Source organism: Anopheles stephensi, chromosome 3, assembly GCF_013141755.1.
Source record: "Anopheles stephensi strain Indian chromosome 3, UCI_ANSTEP_V1.0, whole genome shotgun sequence".
NCBI lineage: Eukaryota > Metazoa > Arthropoda > Insecta > Diptera > Culicidae > Anopheles > Anopheles stephensi.
In genome coordinates this window covers 29,215,985-29,238,274 of record NC_050203.1, presented here as the reverse complement: position 1 = coordinate 29,238,274, position 22,290 = coordinate 29,215,985, and the positions used below count along the sequence as shown (strand labels likewise).

Sequence of the window (22,290 nt, the reverse complement as noted above, 5' to 3'; positions counted from 1 at the left end):
CGTTTTTGCATTGGTAGTAGTGCACATGCGCCGTACTGCCATCTGGAACTGGAAAGGTTCATGCCAGCATCAACAGTTTGCAGGATGGAGATGCTCTTAGTCAACAAGTTGTTATTGGAAAAGGAGATGGAGCGATGGGTTTTTGTTAGAATGAAGTAATATTGATAACTCACTACACGAGATTACACTGATGAATTACTCTTGGAACAGTAGAATCTTCGGGCTCGTAAAATCTAAAGCAAAAGCGAGAATACTCGAACATTCTACTTTTTCTTAAGCTTTACAAAGATGATGACACCTCTGAAGATGTCTAGTGGCATGCTATTACTTACTTTCTTGTCTTAATTTACCTGTAGCTGGATAGTCATTTTGCCAACACGAAGTCGGTCCGGACGAGATTCGATATCCGGTCTGGTCATGAGAAGCCTTGCGCCTCTAATGCCTTGGCCACCCTTTTGATATGAGGATTATCGTCCATAAAAACTGTTGCATTCAAAAAATGATTGTGGATTCCTAAATTCATTTGCTGAGAATTCCTTGCCTATTTCACTAATTAAAAAGCCGTTTAAATTATTCTGATTGAATTACTGCAGGAATCATGAAGGACAACGCTCCATACTATCTCTAACAGTGGACAATTAATGATGTTCAACCAAGTAATAATTATCCACAACTTTATCTGCAGAAACCACAAGCTGAACAATCTCCTGACCTATTTACCCATTAACTATTTATTGACAACTAACCAATGCACCCATCACGCATCGAACTAGCTATCTGCCGGATCTTTCCTGCCGACGCGCAAGCATTTAAGTCAGCCCGGACCCGGTCTAGGAAAACTGTTGCACGAATGAACTCATCTTCCAAAACCTCCCCATTCCAAGCAGAAAGCCGACCCGTACCCGAGCGATCCTGTGAGGGGAAAAAACCCGGCCTCATCTAGCGTCGTTTTCTGGAGCGTGACGGTTTCGCCATCCAACCGATCGGTTGGATCCATCGGTTCGAAGGGAGCATTCAGTTTTGATAAAGACATCGAACCGTGCGGTTCTAAGCTGCTAGGCAAACAGGATATCATCGGGTACAGGTTTTGGTGTGGTGGAGCAATCCTTTTGCACCTGGTGACAACCAAAGTGATGGTTCTGTGTGGTGTGTGAGAAAGCTGCAGGGAAGAAAAATGTGAGCAAGAGCCTGAAAGATACCTAGTGTGTATGTGTGTGTGTGTGTCTGTGAAGTTGAAAGGACAGCGTGGCAAGCGAAACAGTTGCACACAGGTCATCGTTGGACCACATCATAAATTTAATGAGCAGTTCCAAGAATGTCCGCACCGAAAATATGCTAATTGACACATCCAAGAAGCCAGTCGTGGATGGTGGTGCGCTTTGAAAGGGGAAGATTTGAAATAAATTCTCGCTTGTGCTTTAGAAGAAATTTAAGAACAAATTCTACCTCAAGACACAACCATTTCTCAACGTTCGAACGTTGTGTTTCCTTCTTCGCTCTCTGGAGAATAATCCGCACCGGGGCAAGAGCTATGGCAAAGTCTTGTGTCAAAATCCTCAGTTTCAGGCTTTGACTAGGAGCAAAAGGCAGATAAGGGTGAACATTTCCCGTGAAAACAGTAATACAATTTATCGATTTTATCGAGCACCTGGAGAAGAAAGGATGAAAATTCTTTCCCAAATTTTCCACTTACAGTGTGAGTGTTGTGTCTGTGTGTAAGTGCTCATTGGTGAAGAAGCTACAAGGGAGAAAAGGGAAAGATTAAACCATCATTCATCATTAATCAGCACAACTGTTTGACCATTTTGTCACACACTTCTTCCTCACTTGTCATCTACCCCTCTTTCTTTCACCACCTCCTCATCTCTTGGGTTGAAATTTGGAGTAAGGAATTTAACAATAAAAAAGCAAGAAAACATTTTTCCCTACCACAACTGGCAAGGTTTTCTTCGGAAAAGTTTAGGAGGGGTTTTCCTCCTTCCTTCCCAATGCTTCTCGGAACCGATCATAGCGCTGTGTTTTTGGTGGAATTGTGTCATTCCCACGGTTAAACTCGCAGCTCGGGTGCTCGAGAGTGTCGCGTGCACAGCCTCTTGTCAGGGACGACAGGTGAAAAATTTTCCCTCCATTTTTTTTCCTCCGGTCGCGGCCATCAAACGCTTCCGTGAAAAAGTTTTTCGTGTGCGTGTGTCAAAGGATTCGCGGCAGTAGGTAGCGGAAAAAGTGTTGAGAGGCATAACTCCTTACCCGCGCGTGAACGTGACACAAAGACAGCAAATTTCTTCCTCTCCGCTCATCTTCCTTTCATATTTTTTCATCTGCTAGTCGCGACCGACGCGCCGAAACCAAGTGACAACATTAAAATTGGATGATAATTAGCTAATTACCTTTTTTCGGGTTTTCGACCTCCACCAGTCGTCGTTCTTGTGGTTTTTCCCTGCTGATGCTGCTGAGAGTGTGAGTGAGTGAGTGCGAAACGTGTAACGGTGCGTTGTGTCGTGGTGATTTGTGGTTTTAGCTCGCCATAAAAAGAGGCCTGCCTTTCTGTTCTCGTGTTACGCACGATTCAGGCAACGGCAGTGTTAGTGATTTCTTGTTTCTGCTCGCCCTCCACCGTTTCGATACACCGTGTTCTACTTCGGCTAAAAGGTGCAGTGGCAAGTAAGTGAGTGGTTTGTGTGTGCAGCAGAAAAAAAGTGTTTCATCCGACGGAATCACACCGGAGGGATAGTTTCCGGAAGCTTCCGCATAACATCAAAGCAACATAACTTCGGAGGCTATCCGATCGCCAATCTCGCAACCTATCACCGTTGCCGCAACCTGTTCGTGGGAAAATGTGCGATGGAAAAGTTAATTATTTGCTGTAATTAATTTCGCACTTGTGGATGTTGAGAATTATTTGCTCGCGCGACGCACAGTAAAAAAAAGCCCGAACTGTCACAAAAAGGTAATTTAAATTCCCCTGTTGGCTTTGGAGGAGCTTGGAAGTACCGCAGATTGCAACAGTTCGTGCGAAAAAGTTTGATGAAACCGAGCAACTCACGTCCATCGCGTGCTTGCGTCATCCTAGATGCTGGCTTTTTTTTCTGCAGCTCGCTTTTTCATCGCTCACTTTCGCATGAACTGAATCAAATAATTCTTGTGAAACAATTTTCTCGATACATCCAACCGATCTATGGATTTGCTTGAAGGAATAGGCGTGTTTTTTTTTTTGGGTTTCGAACCTCCCTACCCGATTTGCTGTCTTGTTAAACTGACCCATACCAGAAGGAAGCAAACCTAGATTTTAGCACATACACAGACAGACACACTTCCAAGTAAGCGGAAGGGAAACTTTCCGGCGCGTCCGGTTTGCCTGGTGCTGCTGATCCATCCGGCTACACCACCAGTTCCCGGGGCGCGGAAAACTGTTTTCCGAAATAGTACTGTTCATTTTCTTCTTACACTCTCACCCGGCTCCACCACGCCACGCGTAGAAGGTGAGAACGGAACACGGTGTGCTGGCTTTCGACTCACCAACTTCCCTGATGAACCCGATGAACTTATGCGGTGGTAGCTCATTGTCTGTCGGGTTGGGTGGAATTATGAAATTTTAATTAAATTTTAATGAAACAACCGCTCCCCGTTTCCCACACCCGTTCTTCCACCCCGAGTACCACCCTTGAGCAACAGGAAGTAGTTGGGCGGCCTCGAAAGACGAAACGTGCGGATGGTATTTGGGTGTGAGGTTTCGTGGTTCGCTTTTACAAACATTACGCTCGGGCTTTTCGGAGAGTAAAATGGTTGTGACGCAGCGTTGCTTACACCAGCTCTGTACAGGTGTCTTGCGTTGGATGGACGGAAATAAAAATGGATAGGGAACCAACCAAATGAACTAGTCCCGGGTCGGTATGTTTTACTAATAGGATGATTAGAGTAGTCCCGGACTCCGAAACAATCGGACAGACAACCAACCAACCAACCAGCCTGGCTGATGACTTTTCCTTAACTTTTGTCTGCCAGTGTGAAGCAGTATGGCAGCAACCTGTTGGTAATTTTGAGCGTCTGAAGTGATTGGAATGATGTGTATTGTGAAGGGAATCAGGTCACGGATTTATTGAAAGTGTATAGTTCAAACGGAAAGGGAATACTTTGAAATGGTTTATTGTGAACGCAATAAATCTGTGGCTTCTTTATTTGAAAGCAGTAAAATTAATTGTACTCGAATTGGTTAGGAGGCAACTCCTTAAAATTTAATTCCATATTTTCTAGACTGATGCAATGGAATATAAACAAGAAAGAACGCTAAGATAGGAAATAAGATAGAATAGGATAGGAAAAAAAGAATTTAAAAATGCATACGCGCGAAAAAAAGCAATCAATAAACTATCAACAGACACCAGGCGCCCCCTTCGAAAAGCGGCTTAGTAAATTGGCATCGTCAATTTGTTGTTGTTTTATGAATTACAACGATTTATTTCATATCATTCTTGATTTAAAATATTTTTTGTAGCCTACAGTTTATTAACATGGCTGAAATCCGTCCAGTGCAGCTGGAGTAGATTGGTACTCCAATGGGGGCTGTGGGAACATAGGAAATATATGCCATAAACTCATCGCAGAACAGATAAAGCAGTGTTTTCCGATGTTCTGTTTCTCCCTTTCAACACGTTAAACGAGCATCAAAATAGTTGCGATATACGCGTGACAAAATCGTAACTTATTAAATTAACAACCGGCACCAGGCGTCTCCATCGATGAGTGGCTTAATTAACTCATTTAGTGTATTATGTTATATCGCTGTTTTTTCAGCATTTCAATAATGTTTAACTTTTTTAAATGAAAAAAAATAAATGGGACCTACTGCTATGGTTTTCCAACAAACGAAAGTTATTCGACATAATCGGATATGATTTACACTTTTTCAGGGGATTATTGCCCCAAGTAGATGGACTGATAAACAATGTGACAATTCCATAACAGCATCCAAACTTCTTTACACTAAAACTCGACGCTCGAAAACAGATCAAAAATTTAAATTTATTCAAATTCTTATTAAACACCAGGCGTCTCCTTCAATAAATGGTTTACTAAATAAGTAATTTGTATCACCAATATTTTCATATATCTTTTATAGTACCTTATGTTCACAAGCTTTAAAATATTTCTTGTTTTAATAATGTTTGATTAAATTTAAAAACGTGAAATTAGTTTTTTCAACTTGCTTTTTCCACATCAAGTCCATCTGCTGAAGGTTGACTTGATTTTCACTCTTAATACTGAGAAATGTTGTTATTAGCATCGTACCATGTCCTGAGAAAGCTTACAGATCGCATTGCATAATTGCTACTGGGGTTGTAATCTCTATTAATTATCCTCAGAAATCATTATCCTTCTACCATTCATTCCTTTCAGTAATGACACATCATCAATAGTGTTCGATATCTTGGACGTACGGAACTTTCCTATCAAGTCTTGCTCATTGCTTATTTAAATCTTACAATGTATCTATTCTATTACTTCCCCATGTAGTACTGTTTTGAATTAATACAATGAAAAATGGTTACAAAGATATTTTCCGCAACCGCTGGGACTAGACCATTACACCGTAAAGCCATAACATATATCATCGTTTACGGAAAAGCAAAGTAAGGCCGATATTAAAGACATGAATAATGCTACCATAGCATCCCATGTGTGTGAAACTACTGTAAAACTTTTCTTCGGAGCAGTCTCTTTAACGACCGTAGGAGGACAACCGTGTACCACAAAGCTCAACCGACTACAGGGAGCAAACTTCTAGAAACGCCCAGGCTAAAAAGCAAATTTATCTATCAGCCACAGCCGAGCAGAGCATGGAATGAGTTTGGTTTTCATTGTTTAACTTTGTTCTTTAGCAGTTCCGACAGGCAGGAGAAAATGGAGCGATCAAAAACTGAACATTTAAACCCAGATTCAATATTCGGCACCTTTAAACGAGGCTTCCACTCACACATACACGCCAAACTTCAAGGTTTGAAATAATCCTACCCGGTTAGTTCGATGTTGCTAATGGAAGTCGTGTCTAAAGATTTAAAATAAACTGTGCAACATCATTTGCAGCGTACTAGAGGATCGGTTTTAAAATTAGCATCCCTTGACCAGCCTTGATCGGTCAAGGCTCGTCCACCTCGTCCACCTTGACGCTACTTCAAATCTTATCCCGCCACCCCCGGAAGCCGGAAATAAACATAATCCCAACTAAAACGTAATCATTTTCTGCGTCGTTGGCTGTTGCCTTTTTCACTGCGATACAGCTTTACGCTTTGCTCAGCCGTGCCACATGAGCCTGTCGACGGTAAGATTCTTTCTATTTCTGGCGACGTTTACGGCCGTGTGCCGTGTACTTGCTACTATCTAAGCCACCACTTGCCGTACACCATCAGTACGGCACACTTCCAGACTCGCTTCGCTTTTCTCGGATCCGATAAGCTTACCGATGCCACATGGTGGTGTCCATGTCTGTATGTGTGTGTGTGCTTTACGTCGACAGACTGATTCGCTAAAAATCCCCCAATTTGATTAGTGATAGCAGCATCCTCCGAGCATCAGCAGGCGGGTCCCGCTGGCTGGCCAACGGACACTATACCCTCTCCCCAACGTCCGTTTCCGGTTGAAAAGGGGATTTATTTTTATCTCACATTTGCTTGGCCTCGGAAACGCACGCTCGTGCGAAGGTACGCGCTCTGGGAAAGGTTTTCGTCCATCAGCTACCGGTGGAGGAAGGGGGACGAAAGAGGAGGGAGAGAAAGGTGGAAGAAAGCTTCAGGGCGCAAGCAAAACGGCTGGCCGGTTTTAAGCCCCGGGTCGAGTGCAGCCCGTGTCGGAGTAAAGCCCCGAGGATTGTTCAAGGCAGGATTGACGATTTCCGTGTTACCATTGTCGATGGGCTGGAGCTTCCGGTACGGGGGAAAGAAAATAAACGTATTCCCGAGAGTGGCCCCGGAATCGAATGGCCATCAAAGCGAGGAAATCCTTTAAGCATTCAGTTTACTTTCTTCCTTCCATCTTTTTTTTCTGTGTTTGCACACTAGTTGCTCCGTTCGATGGCGAAGTCAACATCTTCCGCTAGAGCTTGCATAACCGATGTGGTAAGTTCAGGGTTATTGCTTCATGAAAAAGAAAGCAAAATTTGCAACGCTTTATCATAAAAGCACAATTTTTGTATCCAGTTGTGTCCCAACCGGTATGCAAACATATTCTTAACTGTCTCTTTCATTAATTTACATTTTATATCAACACTGCCCTCAAACCAAGCAGAATCCAACGCGAATGTTGCGCGAGTGTAATGGAAAAGCTTTCAAATAAAACATTCATTCAATGCTTTCCATTCATCAACTTACAAATTGGATAGAGTCATGAAAATGCCCAGACAGTGTTGCAGTATAAAACTTCCTCCTATCGCTCGCTGAATCAACACACCCGTTTATCCCTCTTTTGTTCTACAAATCCGATGTGGTTCACTATCTCTTTTGCAACGCCTTTTGTACAAATGGCACAGCGCGTGGTGCTGTGGAGGGAAAGTAATAGCAAATAGCAAACAAAACAAAAAAAAAACGGAAGGAAAACTCGTTGACCCTAGGGGGATTGAGCAACTTGACAGTAATTAATGGGAAACCATCGGAACGATGGATGGAAATGCGGACACAAAAGGTAACGCAAAATGGAATACCGTTTATTTGGGATCACACTGTTTCTTTTCCGAACGGGGACAGATGGTGTTGCCGATGTCGATTTTGTTGTTGTTGTTGCCTTCTGTTTCTGTGGGATGCCGGAACCTGATAGAGAATACAGGTGACATGATGTAATTTAGAAAATGCTCCTCACACCCACCGCTCAAAGCTTTTTATTCGTGGAAAAGTGTTCGCTTCTAGGTATGATAGACAATGGGTTTGATGAGCACATGCTCATGTTACTAGCATTGGGCTTTTTATGTTGTGTTTCAGATTTCAAGTTGTTGAATTTTGTATAAAAAAGGATTGATTCGTGATGTATGATAAAACCACATCAAATTCGTTCCATGCTATCGGCACTAACACGCTATTAATCCTTTTTTATTCAAAGGTGTGAACACAATAAATTATTATTTCTTTACTTTTTTGCTTTAAATGAAAACAAAAAAAGCTGGTAGCCGCAAACTCATCAGGGATGACTGTATCGCAAAAAAAATGGAATATTTTTTCTTATATTTTAATTTTTGAGCGATACTGATGGAGACGCCTGGTGGTTGACACTTAAATTAAATGTTAGAATGAAATGTTGTAGAGCGAAAAGATGAAATTAAGCTAAAGAATAAAAGTTAGAAATTTAAAAGTAATTAACTAGATTAGTTCTGCACTATAGTGTTGAATTAATAGTATGAATGTATCTAACACTTTAAATGTTTTAAACTAAATGAATTATTAGAATAAAGCCCTTGAAAAGAAAAGTAGACCGTCAAAAACATATTATCAGTAAATTTAAGTATTATACCTAATCCTGACTTGTATTATTTTTTTGATATCATATGATAAACACAGTCAATACCGTCAATACCGAATTGGAAATACCGTCAGCCGTTTTCTAACCAGGATGTTATAATAATTTATTGGATTCCTTTATTGCTTTAAATTGCTTTAAATCCTCATTCAACTGACTAAAGATGATTGAATTTTTTCCAAAATATTTCTAATATAATTTGAAATATAGTAAAAAATGTGAAAAAAAACCGTAATAAATTTTTTGATACTTATTCCATCATGAATAGGGGTTAACGAAGAAAACAGAATCAGAAACTTAATAAATCATATCAATGTACTTCCAGTGCATAACTCTCTCTCACCGTTGTTTCTGTCGCCCTTTGCTCACAAATGTTTTCCTATCGATAATTAATGAAGTTTTGCGCCTTTCTCTTTTTTTTTGCTGCAATCTTAATAAAGGACAGTTTAACATTTATTAGGTGGCCATTAATCTCGCAACGTTGGTGTTGACAAGAACATAGATCGTGCCATAAATCACACACCGAGACAATCGTTGAGTGGGGCTTGTCGTTTGTGATTGCAGCTGACAATTCTTGCGCTCCGACATTTCGCTTCCTGTATGCCTTCATCGGAAAATCCGTTTACCACTAGTTCTTGGTGAAACATTTTGTTAATTGACAGCGACAAACCGAATGTGTACCGCACTACGGAAACTTCCTTATCGCTGTCGGTCCATATGGAAAGGACCCAAAAGGCTTGAACGAACATAACTAAACTTTATGAATGAATGAAACCATGCAACAACTTTTAATAGTAGATCGTATCGTGCGTGGAAGAGGTGGCCTTGCCGTCAGCTGCTAACCCACCACACAGCTGGTGTCCAAAAATTTTCCCATTCCGGGTGAACCGGGAACCAAAACTCCAGCCGGCCCACGCAACACAGCAATCAAGCCCTAATAGTCACAATAAACGTGAATATAATCACGTTTGTTTTACTTTACGACGACGAAACCCCCGACTGAACGGGGAGACCCCAACCATGGTGACGACCTTTTCCGGGGTGTGCGGTAAATGTACCTTCCCTATCCCAACACACCGCTCAACGCCTGCAACAATGCGTTAAAAAAGAAATACTGAACTCCTCGCCCGGGTCCCCGGGATGGAACAAAAAGAGCGAACCAACCGGTCAAGCAAATAAAACCGAACTCAATTAAGTGAACATTATGGGCTGCTTTAGCTTGGTTCGGGATTTTGTGGGCTGGTGTTGGGAAGCGGACAGTGGCGCACGCGAGTCATGTGGTCATGAGGACAAATGAGAAGACAACGGTATGGTTGGGTTTGAACCATTTGCTTGGCTGCTTGTTGAGAACGGGTTTTTGTGGGTTCCAATATCGTACGGGGGAATTCGTGTGTTCGAACGAGGGTCAAACACGAGCACGAGGTCGGTACAATGTTGCCAATTAATTTTTACACCGTTCTGTTCTTGTCTTTCAGACGTTAATCAATTTGCTCGTATCATCATGGCTGTGATGGTGGTTTGTGTGAAAAGTGTTGAGGTTTTTTCAATGGGAGGACTAACATTTTCACCGACCTCTTTGTGGAGTTACTACATATAATTTAAATTAAGAAATTGGGTTTTGTTTTGCTCATAATTAAGCAGCATGACTGTTAACAGACTTTTGAAACTTCTTAGAACTCAAAAGTTTAAACATAAACGTCAGTAAACTTTCAATACCTCTTCTTGTTACTTTAACAATTTTAAATTGAAGCCTCACATTACTAGTAACAAGGAGTGCTGTCTTTGAACTTCCAGAACAAAATCCTGTCCGTGTTTGATTAAACTTGCCCTCTCATATCGACCGAGTGTCGTCGATGCTATTTACAAATGACAAAATTTTCATTACATCCGTGCTGAGTAGCTTCCAGAGATCCGCGTTGCAAAAAATGGTGGCACGGTGTGTAATTAGCATAGTTTCAAGCGCAGTAAAAAGACAATATCACCAACGTCCTCATCTATTTCCGTTCCTGTGAACCGTCCACCATCCACGAACATTCTCATTTGTTCGTCCCTCATATCCGATCGCTGCCTTTCCCTGTCGATCGGCCTACAGACTTTGGTCCGAGAATATAATACCGTTGAGTTTGGGCATCTCCCTGTTCACCGTCCACTGAACGTTCCTCGTGGCGGTGAGGCAAATAATTACCACTTTGATGGAGCTCTACACTGCACCGTGCCAGCCAGCGTTAGCTTAAGCAGCCTATTTTTGGCCACGGGTGGATCACGGAGCGCAGGGAACCGCAGAACCCGAACCGGCGGTGGCAGCTGTGGCTAACCGAGCGTTCGGTTTTGCAACACGCATGTTTTCACATGTACGCAGCAAGGGATAGAAGATGAATATGGCAGCGAAAACACAAGCACGGACCATCACACACACACACGTACGTGCGGTGGTTTCATGGACCTTGACTAACGCGTTTGGCTTCTCCGTGCCGTCATGCGTCTATCATGTCTGTGTCAAAAACCAGTCAGCTGCGGTTTTGCTTCGATGTGCGGCCAGCGCACCCTGCCTACGGGACAGCAATATTTGGTAGATGTTTGGAAAACGGGTACCCGCCAAGTGAGGAGTGCATGATTTATTCAGCGGCCAATCTCTTAGTCTGCGCGCGAATGGTAATGGTGACCGAAGGTATGCCGAAGTGATGTCCTGCGTGGTGATGGAGGTGGAGGTGGAGGTGGTGGTGACGCCGTGGTCATAAATCTAACCAGCCAGATGCGCGAGTTTCGTCTTCGAAGCCTAGTCCTGCATCCACTCAACGTCAAACGTCTTAACTCGAGGAGCTGTCTTGGGTTTTCGGAGCGAATGTGGATGATGTGCTTCGTAAACAATTTATTCTACATATACGTCAGATTTGTTGCTGTTAATGTCTAGTTTTCAGTTTCAAACTGTACGCCTTCATGATGGCGGCTTCTGATAAAAGCATTAAACGGGAGCCTTTCGAGAAAATAGGACCAACGTTTGCTTCTTAACTCAATTTTTCACGGTAGTTTAGACATATAATATGTGCTCGATAATTGTGATATACTGACGGAAAGGATTGCCTGAAGTCAAGCGAAACCTCGTCTGTGATATGTTTCCCGGCCTGACAGAATTCCATGTAGCCTTTAAAGAAGATTCGCAAATAAACCTGTAGCCAGGGCTCTTTAGTCTCTCTACTTTAATACAATAAAATACCACCCCGAAATGGTCATTTAACGGGGTTTTCTCCTTCTTGCTTGCATTAGTAATTTATAATTACACCCAGCTGCATTTTTAATGAACACCGTCGCTCACAGTCATAATAAGTGAGCTTTCGTCACAACGTTGTTAGTGCCAACGACTACATGCAGCAAAGGATCCCGTTGGGATTCTGTTATCTCCAAATAGTCTACAAACCGCTCCCTTAATACGATGTCCCCATCGCAAACCGGCATGCTACCGGTTGCCATTAGCATCGGATCAACAACGAAAAAAAGAGCCCCTCGAAAACCCTCTCTCGACACATCGGTTGGACTGCTGAATTTTTCATGAGTCTATCTCTTAACGCAAAGTGGGAGCCTCCCGTCCGTCGCGTTCTTCCCGCTTGCTTCCGATGGTTTTTGACTCGTGAAATTTACACACGCACATCAGCTGGCCTATACCCACAGCCGACTCTTGAAAAGGGGCACACAAAAAACGGATCCAAAAGGAAAAACAGATCACTAACTCCCTAGTTCGCAACAAATGCACAAGAACGACACATTAAAGCTTCGTTTTTCTGTCCCAACACTGTGCGGTTTAATTTTGGAACGGTGACAGTGCGTGCGGTCGGGTTGGTGCTGCAGGAAAGCATCGGAACAGAAACGCCGCTATCACCGGTGGTAACCGAAACGTAAAATGATCGATCGGCTGATTTATTTCGGCTGAGTTTGCATGTTTTATGCAAACACGCGTGGTGTAGAAGTAGACAAAAACAGTCAGCCCATGGACTCAGTACACGCAGCACTCACGCCTGGCTCTTTTCCTTTTCTGCGTATTTGCTCGCGGGCTTCGCCGGCATTCGCTGTAGGCAAATATGTTTGACAAACATCAAACCGATGGCAGAAAGTACACGGCAGAAGCGCCACAAAACAAAAGGATAAAGCTTTTCCGAGAATAAAGTCGAGTTCGAGCCGTATCGATGATTCCTGTCACGTTGCTCGGTGACAGGGTTACGGTCGGATAGATTGGAGTGTTGTTGTGTTTTTATTTGGTTGTAATCCTTATCTTATTTGTGTTTATAATATTTTTCTTTGGTTTGAATACTTTATGAAAAGTTTTACTTTCCTCGTTTTTGAATTGCCCTGTTAGGTTATTAAAAAAATCATGACACTAAATAAATATTTTTATCAGTCCGTAATAATTAATAAATAAATAATAAATAAATAAATATTTTAACATTTTTTCAAACTTCTGTGAAAAGAATGATTAGTTTCTTTATGTTTTGACGGATAGATGGCCTTCTTCACCGCATAATGTTGAGTACTTTTTTCATTGGGTGAAACCTTGACCTTGGTGACTAGGAATCAAATCTCATCTAGACCATCCCCCCGTTAGAAGGACTGGCTTTCCTGCGGGACAAATCTAGATACGGGTAAAATCGAGTCACAGAAAGCCAGCAATGGCAAACCGAGACCTCTCGAGGTTGTTGTGCCTCAAAAAAAACGAGATTGTTCTGCTTTTACTGTAGCTTTTCAACATCAAGAGGATTGTGCTTGCCATTTCTGATTCGCTACATGCACAGTTGGATAGTATGGAGGGAAGATCCGAACGGTATTCGTTACTCTCCATTAATAAAGCTAGTCAAAAATATCACAGCATAGGGATGACCTCGAACATAACGACACAAGTAAACTAAACTCTATATAATAAGGAACACTAAAAATCGATTTACTGCCACATTTTTAACAATAAAACTGCTAACAAAAATTGCCAATCTACAAAGCATCAAGCAACCCTGCACTGGAGAACCACCAACATCTTCCCCGATCCGATCGGCAAACGAGCTTAAGAACACGCCGAAAAAATCCCCCGCGCAAGAATCTTTTCAAAAGAAAAGTGTGATAAAACCTTTACAATCCATTCCCCGTGGAACCATCTGATACCGGGAGCGGCTTGTACCCGACACTGTCATGATTTTTCCAACGAAAACGGCGTAACAACAGACAACCAGACACTCATTTCTATCGCTTTCCCATAGCCTTTCGTCCCGATAAAGAAGACGTGGATTGACTTTGGCGTCGTCTTTAAGAAATATATAAAAAAGAATCGTTAAATCCTTACCATACCCAAGGACACCGGCACAACCGCACGGTGAAATAGATTCATAAAATTTTAATAAACGGCTTTAATCTGTTGTTTCTCATCCGTGCCTCTGCGCTACGCCTGGGGACGGACCATTGACAGCGCTCTTATCCGCTTCGAGCAGAAGGAAGGTTGTTGAAATTCGACAGGAAAAAGAAAAGAGTCCTTTTAACAAACCCACCTGCCTGGTCCAGGAAGCTTGGTGGCTGGCAAAATCCGTACAAAGCTTGCCCCAGTGGAGAGGAAATCAATTTGCGCTCGATTGAGATGGTGAAAAATATCGATAAAAGGGTGGGAAAATCTGGTATCCTCCCGAAACGAAAAGCGAGCGATAACGCAAAAAAAGAAAACAAAACAACAACGACCCAACAAAACCCCTACGGGCGTGGAAAAAATCCGAAGTATGGCGTTCGGGTTTGGATCCGCAAAACGCCACCGTCGACTGCTCGGACAGGTATAGCGTCATTTTTTAAACGAACGCGTTTTATCCACATCGTTATACCTGATCGTGCGTCTTTTTGTTTTTTCTTTGCTCGGGTTTTCTCCCTTTCCACGCTACCCAGCTGTCAATTATTGTGGGCAAAGCGGGGACGAACTTGTTGCTCTTGGCTAGCCACACGGCCCGCACCGCTTGTGCTGTGTGCGTTATTCCAAGGACACACCGCTGCTGACGCTAATGAAGAAGGATTTGTTTAATCAGTTTATTGATACCGGGGCTAATCCGGCACCCGACTAATGGCAGGTTATCGTACCGATTTTGTGGCAGAGAAGAAAAGCAAAACAAGGAAAAGTGCGCGTTGAGGACATTTTAATAACGAAACATTAATATCGTTTATCAAACTGAACGCTGGTCGCTGACACGGTGAGATAGTTGCGCCGGGGTTTTTAAAGACTTCAGGTTGAAGCCATTTTTGCTAATGGGATGCTGCAGGAACCTTTTTTGATTTCTTTATTTTAAACTGGTTTTCCATGATGACCATGAAGATGATGAAGATTTTCTTTTATGCTGTTCGTTTGAATTTCGAATGCTGTCTGACAGCTTGAGACGTCTTTATTAACGGTGCATCAGCTGACAGTAATGTGATTTGAGAAAGGGAATTTAGGAGACGTGGATGCTAAAAACTGTGCTCCTACGGTATGGCCAACCCACTTGCTACAGATTTTATCAAGAGATAGTGTTTTTAGATTTCAAAACAGCTTGCGGTAGTTTAGATCGAGCTGTGGGATAAGGGACGGACTTTTCTCTTCTTGAATGCTGGCAAGTTTTGGATAATAATGATGATATTGTTGCCAATATCCTGTCCTGTCTCACCATAGCATCGATAAGATAACTACTAAGTTGGATGGTGCTCGCTCAAAATGATCTCCCTTCTCCATTCCATCTCTCCAATCTATCTCGCACATACATCCTCTCTCTCCCTCTGTCTTCGGGCAGCCAGGGCTGTCGCACTTGTGGCAACGGGTTGTCTTGCCGAATTTTCTGTGGTAATTGTAACAATGGCAAGAATAACTTCTACTTAAACTGAGTGAACTTTTGCTCTTACTCAAAACAATAAGTAATATTCTAAATATTTAATTCGTATTGCCTACCATTTCGCGTCTACAGTCGTTAATGGTTCTATAGACAAAATCTGTACCTCTTTAAATAGCTTTAAGCAAGTGTTTGAATCGTTTTGCGGTCATCGCCTGCTCCAGAAATATTCGAAATTGCCCTTATATCATTCTGACAGATGTATCAACGACATCACTTCATCTCAATTTAGACCTTCCACGCCTCTTCTGTCCATGTGGATGCTCTAAAAGAGCTGTATGGGATGGGTCATTCGATGCCATTCTCCTGACATGACCAGGTCAGAGGACCCTGAGCAATCTAATCCGCTACACCTCGTTCTTATTGCGGTTCCTCCATCCCTCAATCAAAGAAATTCAAAGAAAAAAAGTCCTTCAATCCCTCTTGGGCGAGACTTAGAGAATTTCAAGCACCCTTGCGAGTAACTTAACGTTTAAATTGTTTTCGAAGCTAACTTTTCATTCTTCATGCAGTTTTGTACCCAGATCATGATGAAGTTTTGAACGACTTTTGTGGTCTTGTAGCACGTTTGTCTTATGTATTTTAAGGATCAGGAGCAATTCATAATATTCTTGTTCCTACAAAAAGAAAACCTTTGCTCCAACTAATTTAATTAAGAAAACAAGAACTTAAAGGTGTTATGGTGGCTGAGGCAAAAGCGGTGCTGGTCTTCACACAGCAGGAAAAGGGTTCAAATCGTATCTTTACCGCTTTTCAGTACGCAGAAATGATTGTCCAGCTGCGCGTAAAATTCATCATTTCAACGGCACAAGAAGCCATTCACCGGCAAGCCTTTGGAGGTTGTAAAGGAAACAAAGGAAAAGAAGAGCTCTAAGTTTTTTTTTACTTAAATCTTATAGAAATCTACAGATTTTATGTTATGCTATGATATTGTAACAAATATTAAATGATGGAAATATAAATAAATCTCTGATATAGATTCAAGTGACCAATTTAAAAAAAAAAAATGAATTAATGAATACTTTAAAAAACATTCACATTTGCTTAATATTACCTAACGTTTGTGGATAATTATTCAAACTCCCGATTAAGGCTGAAGGGCAACAGCAAAAAAAAAATTTCAGCATACTATTTGCATACTGTGGGACTAATTACAAACACTTCCAAATCCATTTGGACCGCTTGTTTATTCGTTTGCATCGCAATCAAATTTCATTTGATAACTTTTCCTTCCGGTTTTTCTTACTCGTCTGTTTTTTCCCCTCTCTCGCAGATTCTTCATCACCACTCATCAGCGGAAGGTCAACACGTTCGGCATTAGTGCACAACATTTCGCTCCGTCATCCCATTCCAACGGTGGCAGCTAGGGAAAAAACAAGTTAAAAAGGGCATCCCTTCGCACAGTACCACGGTGCTATTTAAAGCATCGAAAGCATCCGTTTCGAGAAGAGCTACAGCACAACGTTACCGATTCTAACTTAATACGAAGGTCTGGTGGAACGTACCGACCGAAAGGTATCGCTCGCGTACCCTTTCAATCGTGTTGGGCCGTGTTTCCATTTTTATACACCTCTCCCAATCAAAATCCCGACAGCGCGTTTACGCCGACTCGATTTGGCCCGAAAAAAGGGATAATGAGCCTTGAGGTGGAATGATGATTCAGGCTCGACATTAATCATACCCTCGGCCGGTTGCTCGATGTACGAACCTGGAACGAGCCGGCGGTTCACATTGACGACTCCATACGTACGTCCGGCGGGAAATGCAAAATAGGATCCGGGATCCGTAGGGCTGGCCGGTTGATTGAGGCAGGAGCAACTTTTACAAAATCGAGCCACAAGGAATCCTTCGGGGCCAAGGAGCATTCGTCCTACCACACACACACCTGACGGCGTGAGACAACCGAAATTAAAACAAAACATCGCTCCCTGTACATACGGTGCTGACCTTCGCTGTTCACCCGCAGTAAGTTTCCCCGGCCCCGGACGAAATTTTGCTCCGGCGTCGGTATAGACGGTACCCACCGAAAAAGAGAAAAACCAGCTGCACGTGCGGATATAGGCCTGCCAGGCCGGGAGAGATCAAGCTCGCCGGCACGGTTTCTCATACGACGTTCGACGGTTGTCGCCAGCGGTGTACCAGCAAGCAGTCAACATTCCGCTATTTCAATTAAATGTTATGCCGGCCGCGACCATGTTTTCCAAGTTCAAAAGTGCGACCACCAGTGCGCCACCCCAAAACCCCTACGACAACAATCCGATCACGCAGTACTTTGAAATTGGAAAACAGGTCGCCTGCGCCGGGCCGGAACTGATCTGGAAGATACACGAGGGCTACCGGAAAACGGATGGCAAGGTAAGTGCCGGTGGACGGGGTTTTATTTTCATTTATTTATGCTATGCAAACGATGGTTTTAGGTGGGAAGTTAAATTTACCTTTTGGGTATTATGGGAAACATACAGCTTTTCGTAGTGCGAGCGTCATATCGATCAGCGTGGATAGTATTGTCAGAGAAGTTGTTAAAAAATTGTTTATTTATGTCTTCGTCAAAAACTATCAAAATCGAGGATGACCTTGCTGTAGTACATAGTACCAAACCATACCTCCTATGTATGGTTTGCGTCAGCCACCATGCGCCTCCATCGATATTACAGGATCCTCAATATTTGTATTTTCTTAAACAAAAATTGGCGTCTCACTTCAACCAATTATTGGCTAAACCTTTTGACATTTATTGTTATTTTTCACATGATAAAGGCTTACCAGCTGTGTGAATCAATTCGCTACCTCAATAAGATTTTTTTATTCGTGGTTGTCCAGTGTCTCATTCCTAACATTACCAGCCAACTAAAGTCTTTTAATAATTTTAGAATTTTGAATTTTATAACACGTCTAGCTTCTCATTGCAATACTTACTTTGCATTAAGTTTATATTAAAATGTATTTAAATGGTACAGTTCACAACTGCTTATCGACTAAATGCAGTTTTTGCAACAAGTCTTTAAAATAAAAACGAATTGCCTTAAAAGAGACAAAAAAATAATCATTTTTTGAGCTTTGGTATCGTGAGCAGACCTTGTCAAAGAATCATGAAAAATATCTTTTTTCTGTTTGATTTTTTCGGAAAAAAATGCTTCGACTTTTTCTCAACACCAGCATTTACTTCCAGCAATAAGGCCAGGACATCCCTTATGAATAGAAACAAAAATTTGTTGCTTCCGTCGGTGGCTAGCTTTGCCAGTGGAATCGTATGAAAGGTTTACATACATGAAGATTTAAAAAAATTAAATAAAATAATTTACTGTTCCAAATGTCAACAATGGCTAAATATACTAGCTGGAAGATTCTGAAGGATGTGGACATAAAATTCGCCATGTCTTATTTATTTCTTACAAAATTTAATCAGTTTTGCAGGCTGAATATTCTTAAACCGAAAATACCATCGTTTTATTATAACTGTAACTGCTAATCATAAGAATGCTAAATTACCTAATCCTTAATCCACACCTCGCCACCAATGCACTAGGATAATCAAGTGGTTTTACGCTATTTTTGAACTATTCATTAGCAACTGTGGCCCAGTGCCACACGTGTACGTGCTCGCATTACGCTTAATGAAGCAATAAATAATAACTAACCAAACCGAAGGTAGCGGTTACACAGTCGTCCTCTGCCCCAGATACCTACTTTTTAACTCACCCACATACACTCACAAGAAAATTCAATTTCGGGTGTCACAACAAACCAACCCAGTAGATCCACACACCAATACACACCCACTCACGCCCCATCCCGTGAGGTGTCGCAGCTCGGCTAAACTTCGTGACAGATTTATTACTCACACTGGGTGGTGCAGTCGGACAGAGACAAACTTCCACCTTCATCAGTGTGCCCTTTATTAGGCGCAAGGACTTCACTTTTGGCCGGTGGTGAATATGTCGTCCCCAAGCGATGCGATAAAGCGAAACAGTAGAGTTGTTTGTATGTGCGTGTGCATTTGGAGGCTTGGTTTTTTGCCGTTGTAACTGTAAGTAACTGTGCGAGTGACAACACGGCGCTGCATACATATGGCATCAACTTTATGCGGCGAAAAGCTAAAAAACTTCGCTCTCTGTGCAAAGGCACCTGGTGTGTGCCGGTCGTTGATTGGGTTGCCCGAGTTTTAGGTAAAAAAAACCAAAACGCCCGTTTGAAGCAACAAAGAACAGCTAACTAAATAACGAAAGCAAGTTGAGCACTTTTGAGGAAAACGGTTGCCCACGGCTCCGTCTCTGTCCGAGAGGTTCCACCGGAGTGGAAAAAGTTTTTTGCTTATTTTTCTTTTGTCGCGAGCAAAGACGAGAAGCGAAAGGAACAAACAACCAAGACGCAAACGTGCCTCTAAAAACAACTCTATTTTTGTGTGTGATTCCATCACGACATGTTTCGTCCCAGTCAGCTGGTACCTTACCTGACAGCCACATTCGCCATTCCGGGGGCATTACCTCCGTGCAACTGACACGCCACAGGTTGTGCCGAAAGCAAGTCAGCATATCGTCCGGAGCATGGTAACGGTGTGCGTTTTTTTTTTGTGTGTGTCCCTAGACCAAACATATTCACCGTGCGAGTGTGTGTGCCAGGAAAGAAGGTCTGATTTATGCCACGCTGTCAGTGAATTCGGAGGGAAAAAGCCGAAACGGAACAAACATACTGCCCGGCTCGGCATTTCCCTCGGCTTACCCCGTACTACCTGCCTTGAAAAAAGCCAAACGTGGAAGATTAACAATTTACCATTCATCACCGCACATGCTCCTCATCGCATCGTCCCTCCCTTTACCACCTCGCAAAAACCTCCCGGGCATGTGTTTATGGTGTTCTGTTATGCGCAGTTCTTAAGGCCCGGGACACAGGCAGTCCATTCGTCAGATGTTGAAACTTCTTGGAAGAAATATAAACTCCAACACACATACACGCACACTCTCGCACGTTTCTGCTCTCCAGCAACGCAGAAGACAAACATCAACCGAAACGCGAACAACTCGTCCTCAATTTCCAGTGTTTCTGTGTGTCGGCAGGTGGCCGGGTTTCTTTTTCTTCCGCTTTCACAAGGTGACGTTCGAGGAGGGTAGCTAGTTGCGCCTCGGAAGACGCCAGCATCATCATAATTGCGATGGTTTGCGTGCCTGATCGCATTTCACTGTAGCTAATTAAATTGCCATCTGTGGATCGTTTGCTTTCGAGCTTTGTGCGGCGTTTTTCTTCCTTTCATGTGGTTGTTGGTATTAAAAACAATAAAACGCAAACAAACGCGTGCCTGCTGTCGAACAGCTCCAGGAAAAGCTCGGTCAAACGCACAGAAAGCTTGTCTAAAAATACAGCATCCTCAGCGTACACAAAGAAGTGCGATTCGATCGATGTCGTGCGATGTGCGGAGACTAGTAGCGGGAATTCAATAAAAATTCTCAAACTTTAAAGGACGGCAAGCGGAAATTCTCATCTTCCCATTGGAGGGCGCACTGCCAGAAGCTCAGCTTCAATCGCACTTATGCATGAAAGCTCACAAGTCAAACCTCAGGTTAACCATCACCATCATCACCATCATTGCCATCGTCATCGCGCCTTGGTCTTCGTTTGAATCGTTCGCTTCGTACCCAAATAAAAGAAAGCAGCTAAACGCCAGGTCTGCCACTCCATCCGCCGGTACTTCTCATCGTTTCAACAACCAATTGCAGGAACACACTCTGCCAGACTGCAAATGAAATGGAAATATCCCAAGGGTATGCCGAGGATGCCTTCACTGGCAGCCCTTTTCTTATCCGGCGCACTCAGGACGCACTCACAAGCTCCGACGCTTTTCCCTTTCGCCAAAGTTTAATCGGAACGCTGCTCTTTGGCTGATTCTTGTTCAATTTTTTATTAGCAATCAATAGTGTGGCTTCGGAATTGGAAAACTTCACCAGAAACCAATTTTTGGGCGACCAAAATAAAGTATCGACAGGGTGTGACAACGGTGTTCAGGTGTCGATGGCGAGTTGTTCACGAGCACGACCAATTGCAATTGGTTTGCGCGGAGTTTGCGAACGGAATTTGCTCGCTGTCAGTTACAGATGAAGAAAGCGCATTTCTGGTATGTGGAGAACGAAACCATTTTAATCCGTATTTCTCCGCACATGTGTGGTAGGAATGGATTATGAAGCATTAAGGTGCATTCGCTTTTTTGAGTTCAATATTTTAACTTTATACTAAAAAAAAATATTTTAAAAACAATCACAACGTTTTCAGATTACTCTATTTAGTTTTATTATTTTTTATAGAAGAAAGTATTATCATGAACAAGAAATGTTTCATTATAATAAACAGATTTATATATTTATGAAGTAAACAGATTTTTTTCTGATAAACTCATTTAATTCATTACATGCCAACATCTCAACAATCAAATATAGCTCTAAATCTACAAGCTACCAAGCGCCTCCATCGATTTATGAAATTAAAATAATTAATGCAATCTTCTGCATCTTCTGTGATACATTTTCTTTAATTATTCGCTTAGGTTTTTAATCAAAATTTTAACGGATATGTTAATCCACTGATCATCCAAATCAAACTGATGTGAATCCTTATTTCTAAAGAACAAGACCTTCCAAGGATTCAAGGTGAAAGAAGCAATCGATAATCGAGATAATTTGGAGTCTTCAGAAAGACAACCACTGAACTAGGCTCGTTTTTGTTTCAAAAACCATGGATTTGCTTTCAAGAATCGCATGTAAAACACTGCCAAAAGTTTTCTGGAAAGCCGTACTATATATTTTATTTATATTTCTAGTTGGACGGCTTGACGCCGTATTGACGGAAAGCCGTACTAATCGAGCATGTTTGCTCATCATATTTCAATCATGTTCAAAGAAAATGTGGAGCATGAGGTTCAAAGTAGACTTATCTG

The 22,290-nt window shown here is 42.3% G+C and overlaps 1 protein-coding gene across 2 annotated transcripts in view; it reads left to right on the top strand.

The window, feature by feature from the left end:
* The first annotated feature begins 1,032 nt into the window (after positions 1-1,032).
* Positions 1,033-22,290, top strand: part of LOC118509360 (SCY1-like protein 2) — a 105,400-nt gene continuing 84,142 nt past the window's right edge. For both annotated transcript variants that reach the window (XM_036049882.1, XM_036049883.1), the window contains exons 1-3: positions 1,033-1,176; positions 2,416-2,947; positions 16,642-17,723. In XM_036049882.1, coding sequence (XP_035905775.1) covers positions 17,547-17,723 — 177 coding nt within the window. In that variant the 5' untranslated portion in view covers positions 1,033-1,176; positions 2,416-2,947; positions 16,642-17,546. The remainder of the gene's footprint in view (positions 1,177-2,415; positions 2,948-16,641; positions 17,724-22,290) is intronic.